The 18,203-nt window shown below is 39.6% G+C and overlaps 2 protein-coding genes across 2 annotated transcripts; one reads left to right on the top strand and one right to left on the bottom strand.

Annotated features, from left to right (window-relative positions):
• The first annotated feature begins 8,952 nt into the window (after positions 1–8,952).
• On the top strand, positions 8,953–12,066 carry LOC133727095 (glycerophosphocholine acyltransferase 1). The gene is made up of 8 exons (XM_062154723.1): positions 8,953–9,180; positions 9,283–9,402; positions 9,556–9,613; positions 9,719–9,819; positions 10,467–10,562; positions 10,647–10,740; positions 11,097–11,334; positions 11,419–12,066. Exons 1-8 carry the CDS (start codon positions 9,076–9,078, stop codon positions 11,822–11,824), a joined length of 1,218 nt encoding a protein of 405 aa, XP_062010707.1. The 5' UTR covers positions 8,953–9,075; the 3' UTR covers positions 11,825–12,066.
• Positions 12,067–14,675: 2,609 nt separating this feature from the next.
• Positions 14,676–16,674, bottom strand: LOC133713593 (threonine synthase 1, chloroplastic-like). Its single transcript, XM_062139630.1, has one exon. It carries the CDS (start codon positions 16,567–16,569, stop codon positions 14,977–14,979), a length of 1,593 nt encoding a protein of 530 aa, XP_061995614.1. The 5' UTR covers positions 16,570–16,674; the 3' UTR covers positions 14,676–14,976.
• Positions 16,675–18,203: the final 1,529 nt, after the last annotated feature.

The raw sequence follows: 18,203 nt of genomic DNA, 5'->3' as shown, positions 1-18,203 counted from the left end.
GTCGCGAACCTTCTGTTCCTCGGGTAACTGGAGTCCTAGATTCCGACATTTCAACCGTTAATTATCTATTGAACAATTATATGAAATCTCGACGATTAATATATCGTCCAAACCAACTTTTCCTGGTTTGACCAGGAGTTGACCAAGGGTTTGACCGACCTTTCCTGGTTTGACCAGGATTGACAAACTTTGACCATTGTTTGACCAATCGTTATTGGTTCGATAATTAACTTAAATTATCGAACATTCACTTGTATTGACCATATATATTGAGTGCACCAAATTTACTAAGGACACCCAAGCTTTCCAATTTCCATATAAGGTGTACCCAAAACTACTATGGACACCCAATATGTTATTTTTCTTTCTTTACACTACCATTTCACACAAGGTGTGCCCAAATTACTAAGGGCACCCAACATAATTCCAATTCTCTTTCTAATTCAAATCAACATAATCATTTCAATGCTAACTGCAATGGGAAACCTTGCAAAACGTCAACCATCTAAATTCACCATTCCACACATCAATTCAAATCAAGTCAAACAACATAGCCAACACAACATGATCTTCCAAACTCAACTAAACCCAGCCGGCAACAGTAACCATAATACCAAGGCAGAATTAATTCAAGAGTTCTTCAGAACACAACTTCGAATTCATCACAGAAGCAACCATTCAATTCAAGATTTGAAATTATACCTTCGGAAATCGATTCCAACCAAATTAACTCACTGTCGAAACCCAACTGATGATGAACTAATGCTTCTGATGCAATCGACCCAGCAAGCTTCCCAATTTCACTTCAATAGACGCAATCAAGACGGAAACCGAGCCCAGAAGTGTCGGAGAAGTCGCCGGCGCTCAAGAACACGGCAAAGCCGTAGCTACCCAGAAACGAAAGCAGCAAAACTCCATCAATTTCAAAGAATAATTGATCCAACGTGTAGAGAAAGGCGAGAGGAGAAGTTTCTGTACCGAATGCGGCCCAGAGGGTGGCCGAAGACGCCGGAAAATCCAGAAATCGCCGGTAAAGCTTCGAGCTTCTGAGCTTCGAATCTCTCTCCAGGGTCTGTGCATGGACGAACCAAGAGCACGAGGATGTAGACGACGAAGAGGTGAAGAATATGGTGGTCGGCCGTCGTCGATCGGTGGCCGGACGAAGTGGCGCCGGTCGGATCCTACTCTGGGTTTCTGGGTTTCGTCGGGTTAGAGAGAACTCTGGTTCTCTTCCCCTCTCTCGATCCTTCTGGATCTCCCAACAGAACACTTTAGATATATAGACTGATCCCATTTAAGGATGGACGGCTAGGATCAAGCGGTGGAAGCGGTGGATGGTCCAGATCAAACCTCCTAATTTCTATTTCTTTAAGCAATTTCCTTAACCCCAAAACTTCCAAAATACTTAAAAAATTAGCTCGGGTATCCGGAAAATTCTCCGAAAATTTTCACGAACTCGTCGTGACGTGTACTTCATTATCCAACTTCTAAATTGAGGATTTCACTTCACGAAACTTTCTGAAAATATTCTCGCGTACTTTAACTTTTATCGAAATCGATAAGTAAATTATCGAACTATTGCACTTAAGCTCGATAAATTTTTCCGGGGCTCACACCGGACATAATCCGGGCTATGTAAAACAGTACCAATAGTATGGCCAACCATACTTCCACGCAAAGATATACGTCGAATAGAGGGTAACCTTCTATCAAGGTAACCGACAGTAGTGTGACCGACCTTGCCTACTCCATGCAAAAAAATACACCGAATAGAGAGCAATCTCCTACCTAAGTAACCAAAGAAGCAGATCCAAAATTCATAACACTCTAGGGTCCATAAAAAGTCTCCTGGATCCCAAATGCGAACTCGAACAACAATGGGCTCATACACCAGTTGCAAAGCCCCAAGAATGAAGACCCAACCCAAAGCCCTACTTGGGCAGTCCAACAGAGCAAAGGCCCAAACCCGCAACCTCCTTTGGGCACCCAAAATCTTTCTTGGCACCCATCCCTTCTTTGACCACGGCCTCGATCTCTGCTCCACCGCCCTTTGTCGGAGAAGGAACGTCCCAGCCCCACCAACTCGACGGGAGGTTAGACTCACTTTAGTTATATAAACATAAAAAATATTTAATTTCTAAAAATAAAAAAAAATAAAAAATATAGAAAGGGTAGATATAATTTTATTATTGATATACCGATACATTAACTAGTTAATGAAGATTATGAACTCTTCCTCTGGGTGTCTAATTTTTGTTTATTGTGACTAAATTTCCGTCAATCAACTCAGTAGTAAAGTTTATGACGAAACAACTTATTGGCACCAATGCAATTTGCCCAAATTAAATATTTTGTCCCTTTGAATGCGAAAGGGGGTTACATCTATGTAGTAGGAACACTTCAATGTCCCATTTGGTTTCTGAAATACTTTATGTTCTTCCTTTAGAAATATTTTGCTTTCATAACCATCAACACTAACATGGGGTTTGGCAAACTACTTCAAGAACATGAAGCCAAATGCAAGTAGTTAGTACTTAGTAGCCTATAACTTGCAAGTATCTATATGCATGAAAAGCAAAACGAGCAACAACCTTAATACCTTATTAGAGTGGTCTAAGCCCAATTAGTTCTACATAATAACTTACAAAGTTATTATAACAAAAAAAATCATACAAATATAAACAATGAACCATATTGTACATCAATCTTAAATTTAGAGAACCGATTACTTTTATGTTCATACATTATTGTAACTTATACGATTTTTTCCATGATCTAAAAACATATTATATGAATAATATTTCTATAACGTAGTTTTTCTGGAACATAACAACATCTCACATCACCCAACAAAAAAAAAGGGATTTTGTCCATTTACCCCATTTCTAGGGATTTTTTTCCCACTTACCCCATTAAGTTTTTTTAATTCTCTCTTACCCAATACACTATAAGGGAGTCTTCCCTAATACCCCATTAAGATTTTTTTTTTGTTTTTAATTTTTTTTTAATACCATTTTACCCCTCACCACTTTGTTACTTAGAGAGAGAGATAGAAAAAATGGAAGAGAGAGAAACCATAGGAGACTTCGCCGGAGCCCGTCACCGGCCGCCGGAATCCGGTCACCGGCCGCCGGAATCCGGTCACCGGCCGCCGGAATCCGGTCACCGGCCGCCGGAATCCGGTCAACTTTCGCCGGAATCCGGCCAACTTTCGCCGGAATCCGGTCACCGGTCGCCGGAATCCTGTCACCGGTCGCCGGCTGCCGCCCACCGGAATTTGCTGAAAATCTCACCGGAAAGTTTTTTTTGCCCCCAATAGACATCTATTGCCCCCTAATAGAGGGGCAATAGACGTCTATTGCCCCCTAATAGACGTCTATTGGGGGCCAATAGACGACTATCAGCCATGTATTGCCCCCCAATAGAACTTTCAGTTGCCAGAATGGGAACTAATCTCCCTAAATTTAGACAAATAAAACTTTGATTACAGAAAAAAAACAAGGAGATTACATTAATTCAAAACGTCTATTGCCCCCCAATAGGCGTCTATTGCCCCCCAATAGAACTTTCAATAGCTAGAATGGGAACTAATCTTCCTAAAATTTGATAAATAAAACTTTGATTAAGCAAAAAAACTAGAAGATTACATCAATTCGCCCCCTAATAGATGTGTATTGCCCCCCAATATCCCTTTATTGCCTCCCAATATAACATTTATTTTTTTCTTTTCTTATAGGCTTTCTGCCCCATTTTACCCAAAAAATTACAGATAATCATACTCGCAAAGAAACAAAAGATACAGAGCAAAAAAAACATCCTCCCCACTCATATATTAGCCATGATTAAAATACATAAAATAGCAAGATTAGATTATAGATTAATGAACTGTACCAGGAAACAAAAAGTAGTGGGGAAGAGGAAAAAAACAGAGAAATTATTAAAGAGGACTGTGCAAGTCATTGAGATGATAACTGTGCAAGTCAATAGGACGAAAAGCATCAATTAGAAGTTAGCTGGCTCATTATTGCACATACTTTGGTGTTTTGATTTGTTTGGATGATTAAGCTAGGCAACCCACTACTCTGTAGTAGTCTCCGCCTCCTCACCCGGCGCCTCGTTCAAGTCGAGAACTCCATTATTGTCAGCTAGTTCAGCAACCAAGTGCTCACGATGATCATCGGAAGTCGCACTCTCTACATGATCATCAGCATCATCATCATCATCGGCGACGGGAACCACCGGCGGAGTAGACTCCAGCGCCACTCTCCACCACAATCAGTTGTGGTCCCTGAACCAATTTCTGGCTAAATCGTGTCGGAGAAGATCCATCTCCTCCGTCAAACCTCCCGTCAACGAGCCTTCATCTTCTGAGATCAGATCGCCAGTGCTTCGGAGCTCCTTCTGATTCCTCGTCGTGCCGGACTCGAGAAAGACGACCTGAAGTGCTGTCGCTAGCTCACCGGAGCCTCCGTCGTGGAGCTAGCCGGGGTCGGAGACGTCGGGTTCGGAATCCGGCGGGGGGAGAGGGGGAGAGAGAGAGAGAGAGAGAAGAAAGCTGTGCATCGTGACCGGAGAGAGAGAGAGAGAAGAAAGTTGTGCATCGTGACCGGAGAGAGAGGAGAGAGAATCGCATGGCAGTATTGTAGTTTAGTAATTAGGCTGAGGGCATATTTGTCATTTCTCTGTAAATTGTGTTAGTGAGAATAAAAATCTCTTGCTGGGGTAAGTGGGATAATTTTCCCTCATTTTGGTGCTTTGGGTCAAGGACCCAAAAAAAAAACTTTGTGTTACGGTATCTATCCAAGTTCCTTGACCTTTAGAATCACGATAAGCCATGGAATTGAAGAGCATATATATATCTTCATTTAGAAAGAACATTATTCTCTGCACCCAGTTTGGAACTAAAAAGATTCTGAAACATATATATTCCAAACCATGACACCAGAGATGATTGATTCACTCCCAACCTAACCTGCTATGTTGGATATTCGTATTAGGAAACATGCATTATTTGATATATAGCGTGTACATAGCTAGCTGATCGACTGCAAGCTCATCGTGGTTGTTATTAACTTATTATTGATTAGAATTCAAAAATTCAAACAACACATGCAGGAAGCTGATAAACGGCGACCCACATAGCTAGCTACCTCACAGTTTAAATATATTGACGCGCCAACTTGTTGGTCTCTGTCTGTCTTCATTATGCCCTTGAATTTGAATTCAAACTCAGAAAAATTGTAGCCATATATTCATTTAAGTCGTTGATCAACTTTGGCTGATCATCTTGAAGTACTTCATTGACACAAGCATCACGTTCAATCTCCACACGAGTAAGAGCTAATGGGACGCACCCAGCAGGAAAACCTAGAAGCTAACAACCAAAATAGAGGTTGTGTTGGAAAGTGGAGGTCGTTAGGCAACTCCAAAAATGAATATTCAGCAGATATGGCAGCGTCCAGTTACTTTACATGGGTTTCAAAAAATTTATTTTTCAAACACTTTGAAGTATGATCTATTAGGAGCCTTGACATTTATAATTCGACAACTGGATATTTTCCAGACGTATTAAATTGGTTATGTGAACTTCGATTTTCACAGGAGTTGATATGAAAGAAAGTTTTTGTAGATCTTGAAGTTGTGTTTTTCTACGGTACATCAACATATCAATACCTCCAAGTAGATCAGTTCCATTTGAAGATAAATTGACTTTAATTTTTATAGCAAATTACCACTACCTACACTTTTTTTTCATAAATTACCATCAGCAGGCCTGTTTTTTTTAATTCCCATGAGCTAGTGTGTAGAGCCCATGCGCAATGTATTATACCTTGTGTCAGATTCCTTTCCTTTTAAAATTATTTCTATTGGCAAGTAAATTACGAATCTGCCATTGTGGGTTTGATAATGTGCATTAACACTATTGAATGTCAGTAGCATTATGAAAAAAATAATATTTCTATATTCCGTCTTTGTTTTTCTTAGAAACAACACATTTATTTAATAATTCCAAAAACTATTTATACATATTACAATATGAAACTTGAACACTATATCATTTATCTCTGGCTTTGCTGCTTTCACATACAAGTTGCTTTGAATTTCACCTCTTCTCATGGTGAAGAAGTTTCTCCAGCAGGATTTCTTGGAGTACTGACCTTCAGTAGTATATTGACCCCCAGTAGTATACTAGCCCCAGTAGTATACTGAACCTCAGTAGTGTACTGATCCCCAGTAGTATACTAGCCTGGCCTTCTTGCATTTGCTCACTTCAGCATTGCTTTCATTAGCTCCATCTTGTAAGTCAACCGACAACACAGAGCATAAGGGATAACAAAGTGTGCCCAAAACTGCTTTGGCAATTACAACTCTAATATTTTCTCTTCAAATATGTTGAAACAACTCTAATCCTTTCTCTTCAAAAATCATAGCATTCAAACACATAAGAACTGTCACTAAACTTGGAGCCTAATCTCTAATAATCTCTATAGAATTCTGATCAAACAGGAATAATAGTACCAACAACAACACAATTCTAAAACTATGATTCCACAGCAGGACTACAGACACAAATCACATTCACTGATTCCACAAAAACAATAGATATTGCATCCTTTGGATACCCATAATGATGTCAATACAACCTAGAGTGCACAATATAGTTTAGAATATGATTAAGTTGCACATGTTTCAGCTAATGGATGTTGACTCACTATTGAAAGACTGATTTGACCTTCTCGACATCAAGCGACTGTTGTAGTATATAAGGCACTCCCAGCTTGATCTGTAGTTTCATCTCCCTACATAAATTAGAAATTATGACTAATTGACTAACGAAACAAATTCAAAAACGATCTTCCAAATATGATAGCCATCGAACACAACGGTTTACATGCACAAAGCCCAACAGCTAACCCCAATCTGTCAAAACCTCACTAACCTGAAAATTTGCTTTGCCGCCTCGCCACTCGCTTCGCCGCCTCGCCTCACCGGCTACTTCGCCATCGGAGCCTCGATTTGCTACTCTGATTTGTTGCTTAGCTGCAGAAATGGAAGAGAGGTTTTGATTTTGGGGAGAAATGGATCTGAAAGAGATATGAGAGAGAGAGAGAGAGAGAGAGAGAGAGCTGTATCGTGATAGATATAGAACGAGTGGCAATTTTTGTAATTTCATAAACGTTTAACTGTCATTTTTGTCCTTAATATATTGAATCGTTACTGTAGCTAGGTTTAATTTGACCGCACGGGGACCGTGTTTGTGGCCCTTGCGCATGGGAAAGAAATGAAAGAATTTGTAGGTAGTGGTCATTAACTCTAATTTTTAATATACTAATTTAAAATTATTTATTTCTGTATCAAATTAAGTCTATTAAGTCTACTAGACTTTTTTTATTTTATATTTTATATAGAATATCTGCTAGACTTAACGGTACTGTACCATAGAAAGGCCGAGCCCAAAACCACACAGAAAGTGGATCAGCATGTAATTTCGAGTTAGCATCGGAAATGAGATCTGTTTGTTTGGTCAAAATATTGGGGAGGACGATAACCCATGTCCATACCTCATAATAGAGTAAAGCCCGGTAACCAATACAGGGATATTATAAATTTATAAACCCCCTCCTCCCCATACTCATTATTTTTCTGTGGGTGTTACCATCATGCTTTGCCACGTATGACTTCACATACGTCACCAATAATCAAAAGCTGACAGAAGGCCACGTCTCCTAACACGTGTCATCAAAACCACAGAAAAGAATAAACTTTTATTCCCTTTCAACAAAAAAGTTTATTCTTTCTCTATAAAAAAAAAAAAAAAACTTTATTCTTTCCTTTTTCAGTATTTACCTGATGGTAAAATGAAAAACATCATTTGACACTTATTTTTGTGCACCTTTCCTTTGATTATTTGACTTTTAAGATCTCCTGAACACTCATGCAGTCATGCCTATGTCTAGTATTTGAGTCTCAACTCTCATCAGTTTGTCAGCACGTTTAAGAGACATTCATGTTCGTACGCATGTGGCAGGGTATTAGTCTGGTTTTGCTGAAATACCCTTGCGGATCTCGATCCGGATATTGACTGGGTGGATATGTTACTAATTGGCTAACTTAATCGATGTGGTTTGCTACCTTAACCCCGATAAAAAAAAAAAGACAGATTTAAGGTGTTTTATTTATTTATTTATTTTTTTTTTTTTAAGAGAGATGGTTTGCTACTCACTCCTGATAAAAAAAAAAAAAAGAGATAAATTTAGGAGTTAAATAACTTAAATTCATAAATCTATACTATTATTAAGAGAAGAGAGCTTGCTCTCCAAAATTGAAATATTTAACGAATATAACCCTCTAATATTAAAAAACTTTAGAAACTGAAATAGCTAATAGGGACAATAATGTCAATTTAAAAAATTAAAAAGAAATTAAATTTCTTAAAATAAAATAAATAGTATTTATTGTTGTAGAAAACTGCTTTGGTTAAGAAACTACCCACTTCCTTATCAAAAAAAAAAAACACCCACACACTGTGTGTGGGCACATGCTAGTTATTAATTTAAATTAACTTGAATTTAGTATCAAGTTTTTAATTCGTACAAAGAATATCGGAAAATATGTGAGTATATTAAATGCTAAACCGTCAATTTTTAATACTTACATATAATGTGAAACTGAAGTATGATCAAGTCTTGACATTTACATAACTTTCGAGCAAACTCGTAAACATACAAAGTACAACTGAACAAAAAATAATTCAACTCACTTATTAAATGACATTGAATTATTATTTTAAGTTCTATATAATACAAAATATAAGATCTTCACCTCTCTTATAAATTGTGGTAGATTAGTCACGTATGGGGGTCATACTATGACTTGTATTCAAAATTGATATATGTTCTTTTGTATTCAAAACTTACTTAAGAAAGAAAGAAACCTTAATAATCACAAAACGTAAAAATAATAATCACACAGAAACAGAAATCTGTGTAGTTATATACATCAACTTCCTTCTTTCCCTCTCCCTCTCTCTTTTTCTCTCTCCCTCTTTTTCAATCTTTTCTGACTTTCACAAAAATGTCTAATTGCGACGAACCCATGGAGGAGTACGCGGAGCCCGTCGAAGAAACTAATGGTCATTCGTTTTACAGAGTGAAACAACGGTTAAAAGATCGATCTAAGGTGAGGCCTGAATGGTTGCTTTTTGTTTTTGGCGACGAAATTTCGTCATTTTGGATTGTGGGTCTGTGTTCGTTTGATGTGGGGGAATGGTTGGTTTTGCAGAAAGTGGCGCAAACGAAAGAGATTTTGTCTAAGCAAGCGGTTCAGACCAAGGAGATCCTGTCAAAACAGGCTGTGAAGATCGCTAAACAAGCTGAAGAACATGAAAAGTTCATCAATAAGGTGGGTTGGTTTAGTTTTTGATGTGAAAACAATTTGATGTGGTTGATTCAATACCATGTATTATATCTTTGTGTCATTATGTGAAGTGACTGTGGTTTATGCTTAAAGTTTGATCCTTTTTGTGATATGAGATGTTCTTTTCTTGCTTATTAGGTGACGCATCTTGTTGGGGTGCTTGGGTTTGGTGCCTTTTGCTTTCTGTTAGGAGCCAGTAAGTGTTTTGATTGATGAAAATTGCTCCTTTTAGAAAAAAAAAAACAGAGATCCCATTCTGTTTTTGTGTATTAATTTTATTGTTTTTTTTTTTCTTTAACAGGACCTCAAGATACTCGATATGTATATTGTTTGTTCTATTTCATCTTCGTTCCTCTTCGCTGGATATACTATCGGTACAAGAAATGGCATTACTACCTCTTGGTAAGCTTTGTGATTTCGTATGGTTTATTCAGTTAAAGCTTGGATATAGGATTATTTGTTATCCAATGGGAGTTTGAGCTTGGACCTTTGTTAGGGAGGCAAATTGTAGTAGTATATTGTTAGTAAATATTGATTATATAGATTCAAGAAAACTTATTTGCAATTTGTATACAAGACCAAAATCATTATGATGGTTTTGCTATCTGCAACACACGGTACAAGTGGATTGTGGGTGCTACAAGGATAGAGAGAAACTTGGTTTCGCTTTAAGGTAGTTAGAGCAGACATTTTTGGCTTTAGGCGAGTAGCAGAAAATTCATTTCTATTTGAACTTCTTTCTTCTTATTATTGTGTTTTAAATTTAACATATCACTCAAGTTAGATAAAGAAAGGAAATGGGGACTAGGTGTCTGAGTTTGCTATTTTCTATATTATTATGTTTTCATGTTCTTATATGTACAATTGAAAGTTTGGCAAGACTGTTTTAAGGAGTTGGTGTCTTCACCCTTTCTGTCGGTTTCAACTACAGTACTTGCAGTCCTTAGAATCGTTTGCTAGTTCCTTTTGTACAATCACTACAATCTTACTGCCTTTGTATTATTTTAAATATCAATAAGTGGCAATGATGTATTGTTTGTATGTCATAGGACTTCTGCTACTACGCCAATACGATCTTTTTGGTTGACCTTCTTCTATATCCAAGGAATGAAAAGTTTTTCATGGTTTGTTTCTCATTTGCTGAGGTAAGCAACAATTTCAGTTACTTCTCTTTTTGAGGGAGTAATTATTCACTTGTCAATTGCTGACCATTTAAAATGCCTCTGCAGGGGCCATTAGCATGGGCACTGATTGTTTGGCGTTGTAGCTTGGTTTTTAGTTCACTTGACAAATTAGTCAGTGTCCTGATACATCTTTTACCTGGTGAGCTGGTCCTTTCTTTATATACCTCTGAAACAAATTTCTAGTACCTCTGAAACAAATTTCTAGTAATTTTTTTTTTCTACAAAACTTGTGTTAAGCAGTCCCACAGGTTCTGTAGCATGTGTGGTATCTCTGGACATATATGAGATCGAAGAGAGCTTCCATTATGGTGGTTATCTAGTTATAAGGAATTTGTGATGGATATTATCGTTGGATCTTCTCATATAGAAATTCAAACTTATGATCAACTGTCTTGTTTTGATGATGATCAACCCTCATGGGTCAAGTGTATGTTAGATAAGCTGGGGTGATCTGTTATGTTCATGCCCCTGGAAATATTGTATTTTTTGTTTCAGGGTTGGTTTTCTTCACTATTCGATGGTGGGATCCAGCAACATTTGCAGCCATGCATCCTGAAGGATCTTCTGCCAGAGCTTCTTGGCCTTATGTAGAAAGCAAAACTTATCTGTGGACATGGTTGTTTGTGGTGCCCCTGGTCGCATACTCCCTCTGGCAGCTTTTGTATTTTCTCATTGTCAACGTTTTACGCCGACAAAGGCTGTTAAGGGATCCTGAAGTGATGACTTCTTACAGGTCCAATCTCTCACTGTCCTCATTCCCTGCGTTTTGGTTCATGACCTTTCTTTCACCCTTATCTGATTATTTCATTCTTGACAGAGAACTCTCGAAGAAGGCACAAAAGGCAAACAATTTGTGGTGGCGCTTAAGCGGTTTGCTTGGGGATCAAAATCGATTGTTTATGTACATTGTGCTCCAAGCCATATTTACTGTGGCTACCATGGCACTCACAGTCCCTATCTTCTTGTCGTATGAATTACATGTAGGTTTCCAGATCCTCAAGGTCTCTGCATCTGTTTGGAATGGAGGAAGCTTTTTACTTGAGGTAATGCCTAGACAAGTGATTCTCAAGGAGAAGAAGAAGAAAGCAGAAGTACAACCAACAGAAACACAGGTAGACCAAATTTTAGAAGTGCAGCCAATACAAACGCAGCTAGATCAATCCTTAAACCATGACGCAGCTGCCAACAATTCTGTTGAAATTGTTGAGGCTTCCCAAACTTGACAGTCCAAACAGCTGTGTTTTAATATCCATTTTAGTCATTCGTTTTTGTTATACATGCTGTATTCCTAGTGGTAGCTCGCTTGTAGAAATTTACGTTTGTTTTACAGACCGATAGGAAGGATTGTTTTGTTTACAAATTTAAATTGTTTTTCTTTCTTCGGAGTACAGAACATCATCAGGACTCTTGAATTGTACTCTTTTGTGGTATCGTGCAAGACAATCCTTTGTTTTTGTTTGTTGAATGGGTAAGACCGTAAGACTAGAGGATTGATGACATCATGACAATATAGCTGCTTCTTTATATTTACTGCCATAAACGAGTTTTTATCACCACTAGGGTCAAAACTTTCTTGCATCGGACAAAATGATACCCAACTTTTAAAAGTGATCAAAATGATACCTAAATTTTTAAAAACAAATCAACTTGATATCCAACTTTCAAAAGTGATTAAAATAATGGGACCTTGACCCATAGCACCAAAATGACTTAAAAGTAGTCCACTTACACCATCAAGAGAATTTTGTTCCCACTAACCCCATTTAATAGCTAAATGACGATTTTGGCCTTCCATAAAATTGAAAACTACATCCCACTCTATCTCCCTCGCCGTCTCCCTCTCGCCCTCTCTCTTTCTCTCTCCTCTATCTCTCTCTCTCTGCAGAACTGCTGCCTCAGCCGGCTTCCGGCAAATCTCGGTTAGTTGATCCTCGATCTGCTTTTCTTCCGCCTCGGCCCTCTTCTCTCATCATCAATCTCTCTCTCTCTCTCTTCTTCCTCGATCTGCCTTGGACGACGATTTGCATCTACGTCACCTCCAAATCTGCATCTAAGATTTTGCTCGAGAAGTTCATGGCGCGGCCTCAGTTCCTAACTTCCTCCCCAGATCGCGATCGTGCCGGCCTCCCCATCGGAGACTTCACCAGCGTCTGAACCACGTCCTTGAGTCCAGCAGGTCTACCTGGAACGGTGAACACATGAACTGGGCGTAGGAATCACCGGCGTCTGAACCATGAACTGAGCGTTTCGATTCCAGCAGTAAGGTTCCGAATTGTTTCGGGTTCGGGCATCTTGCTTCTCTCTGTTTCAAAAGCGTAGGATTTTTTTTTTTTTTTTTTTGAGGAGGAAAACATACTCTGTTTCTTCTTCTGTTGTAATGGTTCTATTGTCCAAAAAAAAATAAAAATGGAGCATGAAAAGGTTGCTGAGGGCTAAGAAATTTGAAGTTAATTGGTCATCTCTTTTGCTTTTGTGAAATTGTGGGCATACATGCTCTGTTTCTTCTTTTTTTGGATAAAATGAGGGCAAAAGAATAGAAGGAAAGAAAAAAGAAAAAGAAAAAGACTATTGGAGGGCAATAGACGTTTGTTAAAGGTCTATTGGGGGTCAATACACATCTATTGGGGGGCAATACACGTTTTAAATTGATGTAATCTCCTCTTTTTTTTCTTCAATCAAAGCTTTATTTGTCTAATTATAGGAAGATTAGTTCCCATTTTGATAATCGAAACGTCTATTGGGGGGCAATAGACGTCTATTGGGGGCAATAGACGCCTATTGGAGGGCAATACATGGCTGATAGACGTCTATTGGGGGGCAATAGACGTCTATTTAGGGGCAATACATGGCTGATAGACGTCTATTGGAGGGCAATAGACGTCTATTAGGGGAAAGTTGGCCGGAATCCGGCGATCGGTGATCGGAATCCGGCGAAAGTTGGCCGGAATCCTGCGGCCGGTGACCGGATTCCGGCGGCCGGTGACGGGCTCCGGCGAAGTCTCATATGGTTTCTCTCTCTCTCTCTAAGTAACAAAGGGGTGAGGAGTAAAATGGTATTAAAAAAAAATTAAAAACAAAAAAAAAATCTTAATGGGGTATTAGGGAAGAGTCCCTTAGAGTGTATTGGGTAAGAGGGAATTAAAAAAACTTAATGGGGTAAGTGGGAAAAAAATCCCTAGAAATGGGGTAAATGGACAAAAACCCTAAAATAGTACTTAAAGTTTTAAAAACAAATCAATTTGATACCTCGGTTTAATTTTTTATAACTTTTTGTTAAAATTGATCACGTGTGGTGCAGTGTTTTATGGGGTTATAATAATATTTTATATAAAAAACTATTTTTCAATTATTTTTTATTTTTCTTTGTTAATTCTCTTCTTCTTCTATCTCTACCTCTCTCTCTCTTCCCATTTTTCTTTGTTTCTTTAGGAGTTGGGAAACATCCGAACTTTATTTGTTTCTACGATCGATAGTAGAATTGAAATTGAATTGAAGATTTTTTTTAATTCTATAGAAGAAGAAGATTGAGTTATAGATGATTGATGGCCCTTTGACCACAAATCACTTCAATTTTTGGGCTTGATTTTGCATTTGATTTAACAAAGAAGTTAAAAAGAATAAACTGAGGTATCAAGTTGATTGGTTTTTAAAACTTTATGTAGGTATCTAGTTGATTTAACTAGAGGGATCTGGTATCTCTTGTGATAAATTCTTCAACTTACCTGTCTGAGACTCATTTCGAGTTGAATCAATTGTCCATTGTCCCAAAATTAGATTTCTCGGTTCAATAGATCAAAATCGTCAAAAATACTTGCATTTACCTTTGATCACGTCAAATTTGATCTGAAAGTGATCAGGTTATAGTTTCTTTTACATCATATCCACTCGACACCACTCTGATGAGTAAGATGCTTAAACTTCATGACTTGACGCCATCATCCGAAAATGTTCCTGAGCACCACCAAATTTTGTTCATGCACTCAATAAGAATAAATCAAGATAGAATTGAAAACTAAAATCATGACATGACAGCACCACGGGGGGCTCAACACAATCATTGCGACTCCAAGCATGTGGGAAAATTCTTGCATGGTCGAGACACGAATTAGAGTAAACAGTATGAGAGATAAGACAAGCAATATAGTTACATCCCTGTTACACTTGATGGTGAATAAAGCTTATTCTACCTCCTCGCTTACAAAAGCTTATTCTACCTATGGTTTTACTCTAAAATCACCAAGCATATATAAAGTATAGAACATAAACGAAACGAACTTCCCTGAAAATTATAAGCAACCTGTTGAACACCAAAATTCAAAAGGCAAAACAAAAAGCATAAAGAAAAGCGCTACATTGATACAAAAAAAAACTCGGCTCATTTCGACTTCTTAGACTTCAAAAACTCCTGAAGAACATCCATGACTGCCCCAAACTCCGCCTTGACCTCCGTGGGTGGATTGGCAAACCGGCAAGCCATCTCCGGTATGGCCTTGGAGTGATAATCAACCTTAGACTGTGTAAACTTCAAACCATGAGCAGTGCTGACCACCACGGTCCGATCACCAGCCCCAATAACCCCGCTCTTCCTAAGCTTATTCAATGCCGTTAGAGCCACCCCTGTGTGAGGGCATATAAACATCCCAGTAGAATCAGCTTGCGCCATTGCATCCATCAGCTCCTCCTCAGTAGCTTCCTCCACAATCCCATCGCTATTCTTGAGAGCATACACAGCTCTATCAATCGAAACAGGGTCACCAATCTGTATAGCCGAAGCAAACGTGGTGTTCGCCCTCACCGCCTTGAAATCCTTCCACCCTGACTTGTAATACAAGTAAAGCGGGTTGGCATTGGCCGCCTGAGCACAAACAAGCCTCGGAACCCTATCCACCAGCCCCAATTCCTGGCACATTTTAAACCCCTTGTAAAACGCATATATATTCCCCAAATTCCCACCCGGAACAATGACCCAATCCGGAACTTCCCAATCAAACTGCTGCAATATCTCAATCGCCGCCGTCTTCTGCCCCTCCAGCCTCAAACTGTTGAGCGAATTGGCCAAGTAAATCGGCAATTCCGCCGTGACTTCCCTAATCAGCTTCATACAGCCGTCGAAGTCAGTGTCAATGCTCAGCACGAAAGCCCCGTTCGCAATCGGCTGGACCAATTGCGCCATGGAGATCTTATTCGCCGGAAGAAACACAATAGACGGGATGCCCGCGGAGGCGCAGTAGGCGGATAGAGCCGCCGACGTGTCGCCTGTGGAGGCGCAGCCGACTCCGACGACAGGTCGTTTGAGCTTGCGGAGACGATTGACCTGGCTGATGAGGACGGTCATGCCTAGGTCTTTGAAGCTTCCGGTGTGGGAAATCCCGCAGTGCTTGACCCAGAGATCGTTCATGCCCAGGAACTGCTTGCCGAAGCGCTCGGCCCAGAACAGGTTCGAGTTTCCCTCGAAGGCGCTGACGATGTCGTCGTCGTCGATCTCCGGGAGGACCCACTCCTTCTTGCTCCAGACGCCGGAGCCGTAGGGCCAGGTGGTGCGGCCGACGCGCGAGTCGAACAGGCGGCGCCAGTACGCGCCGTCGAACTTGGCGAGGGCGTCCATGTCGTGCTGGACGTCGAGCAGCCCGCCGGACCGGCTGCGGTAGACGATCTCGTCGAGCGAGTACGACTCCGGCGAGGCGGCCCCGGCGACCGAGTTGAAGGGGACGTACTTGGCTGAGAAGTTGTGTGGTGTGGGGCGGTGGCGCCGGGCCTCGTCGCGAATGTTCTCATCGGCGGCGCGGGTACGGAGAGGCGGCGGCTGAGCTGGAGGGGAGTTGTTGTTGGCGGCGGCGGAGGTGGGATCGAATGTGGAGGAGGTGCAGGTTACGGAGAGTGAGCGTTTGGGGTCCGGCGTTGGGTATAAAACGGTGCGTTTTGGGGAGAGGGAGGAGAGAGAAGGGTGGAGTAAGGAAGAGGAAGCCATTGTTTTGAGAAAAAGTGTGCGGCGCTTAGTTGGGTTTGGGTTTGGGTTTAGGGAGTGAGTGGTGGTGGTGGTGGTCTTGAGAGAGAGAGAGGCGGAGAGAGTGGGCCGTCTATTATGACACGTGTCCAGATGTCCAAGTTTTAATTCTGATATTAATGGCAAAATTATGAAAAGGTTTTTTCTTTTTCTTTTTTTGGAGTGATAATAATCCGAAAGTTTGACGTTTCAAAAAAAATAAAAAATCCGAAAGTTTGAGTGTTTGACCCAAATCATCCAATAGAATGAGAATTAAGACCCCCATTAATTATGTATCAAACTTTACTTTTTTTTTTTTTTTTTAATAATCAAACTTTACTTTTCACTTTTCAGTACTGAATTGTTCATAAAAATTAAAAATATTTAATTTTCAATGTTTTACGAGAAAATTGAAAATTACTTGAAGAAATTCAAGTTTTATTGTGTGATTTATATATTTTTTGAAGCGGTTTTTTTTTGCACTTACACTTTGTAATTAAGTCGCCCGTGCCGTGATGCGACTCAAACCTATTTTGAGTTTTTCATTTGCGACAGCGTAGTTTAACTAACAACTAGAGTTTGCATTAAGATTATCGTAACTAGAGTTTGTATTAAGGTTATCGTAATTAGGTCACAGATGATGTGACTTGAACTAGTTCGAATTTTCCATTTGTGACAAATAGATTTAAGTGGTTTTTGCACCTAAAATTTGTGTTGAGGTTGTTGTAATCAAGTCACTCATGATGTGACTCGAACTAGTTTGAGTTTTCCATTTGCGACAATATGGTTTGAGAAATAACACAGATTGTCTTTATGTTGAATGAATATAGTCAGAAAGTTTATAGTTGAGTGGAACTCATTCCATCTTCGCCAATTGGGTAGAGTTTTATTAGTGCTTAGGTTTATCCTATCATGCACGTCATTTTTTCTTGGCCGAAGATTCAAATAATAGCTTTTTGACTATTGAAAGTTTTTGGTGTCAAGAAAAATTGCAAGAGAACATTTTGATGATAATATCATAATAGACAACTCAACGTGAAGACAATGCATCCAAAGTTTTTCAAGGCCTAATTAATATAACCAATATTTGCATAACCATAACAATAAACTAACTACCGACTACTCTCGGCGTCAGAAGGACCTGGATCTGGGATCCGGGTTGGATTTGCAAAGGGATTCGGATCTAGGATCCAGGAGGGGGTTGGGCTTGGGCTGCGTCCCACTATTTTTGTTGGACTGTTGCTCGTTTTCTAAAATGGGTTGGGGCTCCTATGCGTTATTAGTATTGGATTCGGGACCCAAGTCTTTGGTATCTGTTCGTGAAAGATCGTATGTCAACATGACCATGTTCTGACACCCTTGGCCGACTTCGATCTTTAAGTGGAAGAGTGCCCTCATTCCGTCGCCAAGTTGACTTTTGTCAATTTGTGTGTTGGAATTGCATGGGAAGTCAGACCACCGACTACTCAATTCACTACACGGCTGCAATCCGTAATGTAAAATCAGCGTTGCGTCTCGACGTTGCTGCTCTTGCATTTTTAAGTTTTTATATTTCTTATGTAATTTTCTTTTCGCACTGTTTTATTTCCTTATTGATGTCTTTTTTTGACATCGTATCG

This window comes from Rosa rugosa, chromosome 1 (assembly GCF_958449725.1).
Source record: "Rosa rugosa chromosome 1, drRosRugo1.1, whole genome shotgun sequence".
Lineage (NCBI taxonomy): Eukaryota > Viridiplantae > Streptophyta > Magnoliopsida > Rosales > Rosaceae > Rosa > Rosa rugosa.
Note: the sequence above shows the minus strand (reverse complement) of the source record. Positions and strands in the feature narration are given on the sequence as shown.

Bases quoted from the DNA above. Each gene is read 5' to 3' on its own strand.
- LOC133727095 (XM_062154723.1), top strand. From the start codon at position 9,076: ATGTCTAATTGCGACGAACCCATGGAGGAGTACGCGGAGCCCGTCGAA. The intron at 9,403-9,555 runs GTGGGTTGGTTT...CTTGCTTATTAG, and splicing joins ATGAAAAGTTCATCAATAAG to GTGACGCATCTTGTTGGGGT. The intron at 9,820-10,466 runs GTAAGCTTTGTG...TGTATGTCATAG, and splicing joins AATGGCATTACTACCTCTTG to GACTTCTGCTACTACGCCAA.
- LOC133713593 (XM_062139630.1), bottom strand. From the start codon at position 16,569: ATGGCTTCCTCTTCCTTACTCCACCCTTCTCTCTCCTCCCTCTCCCCA.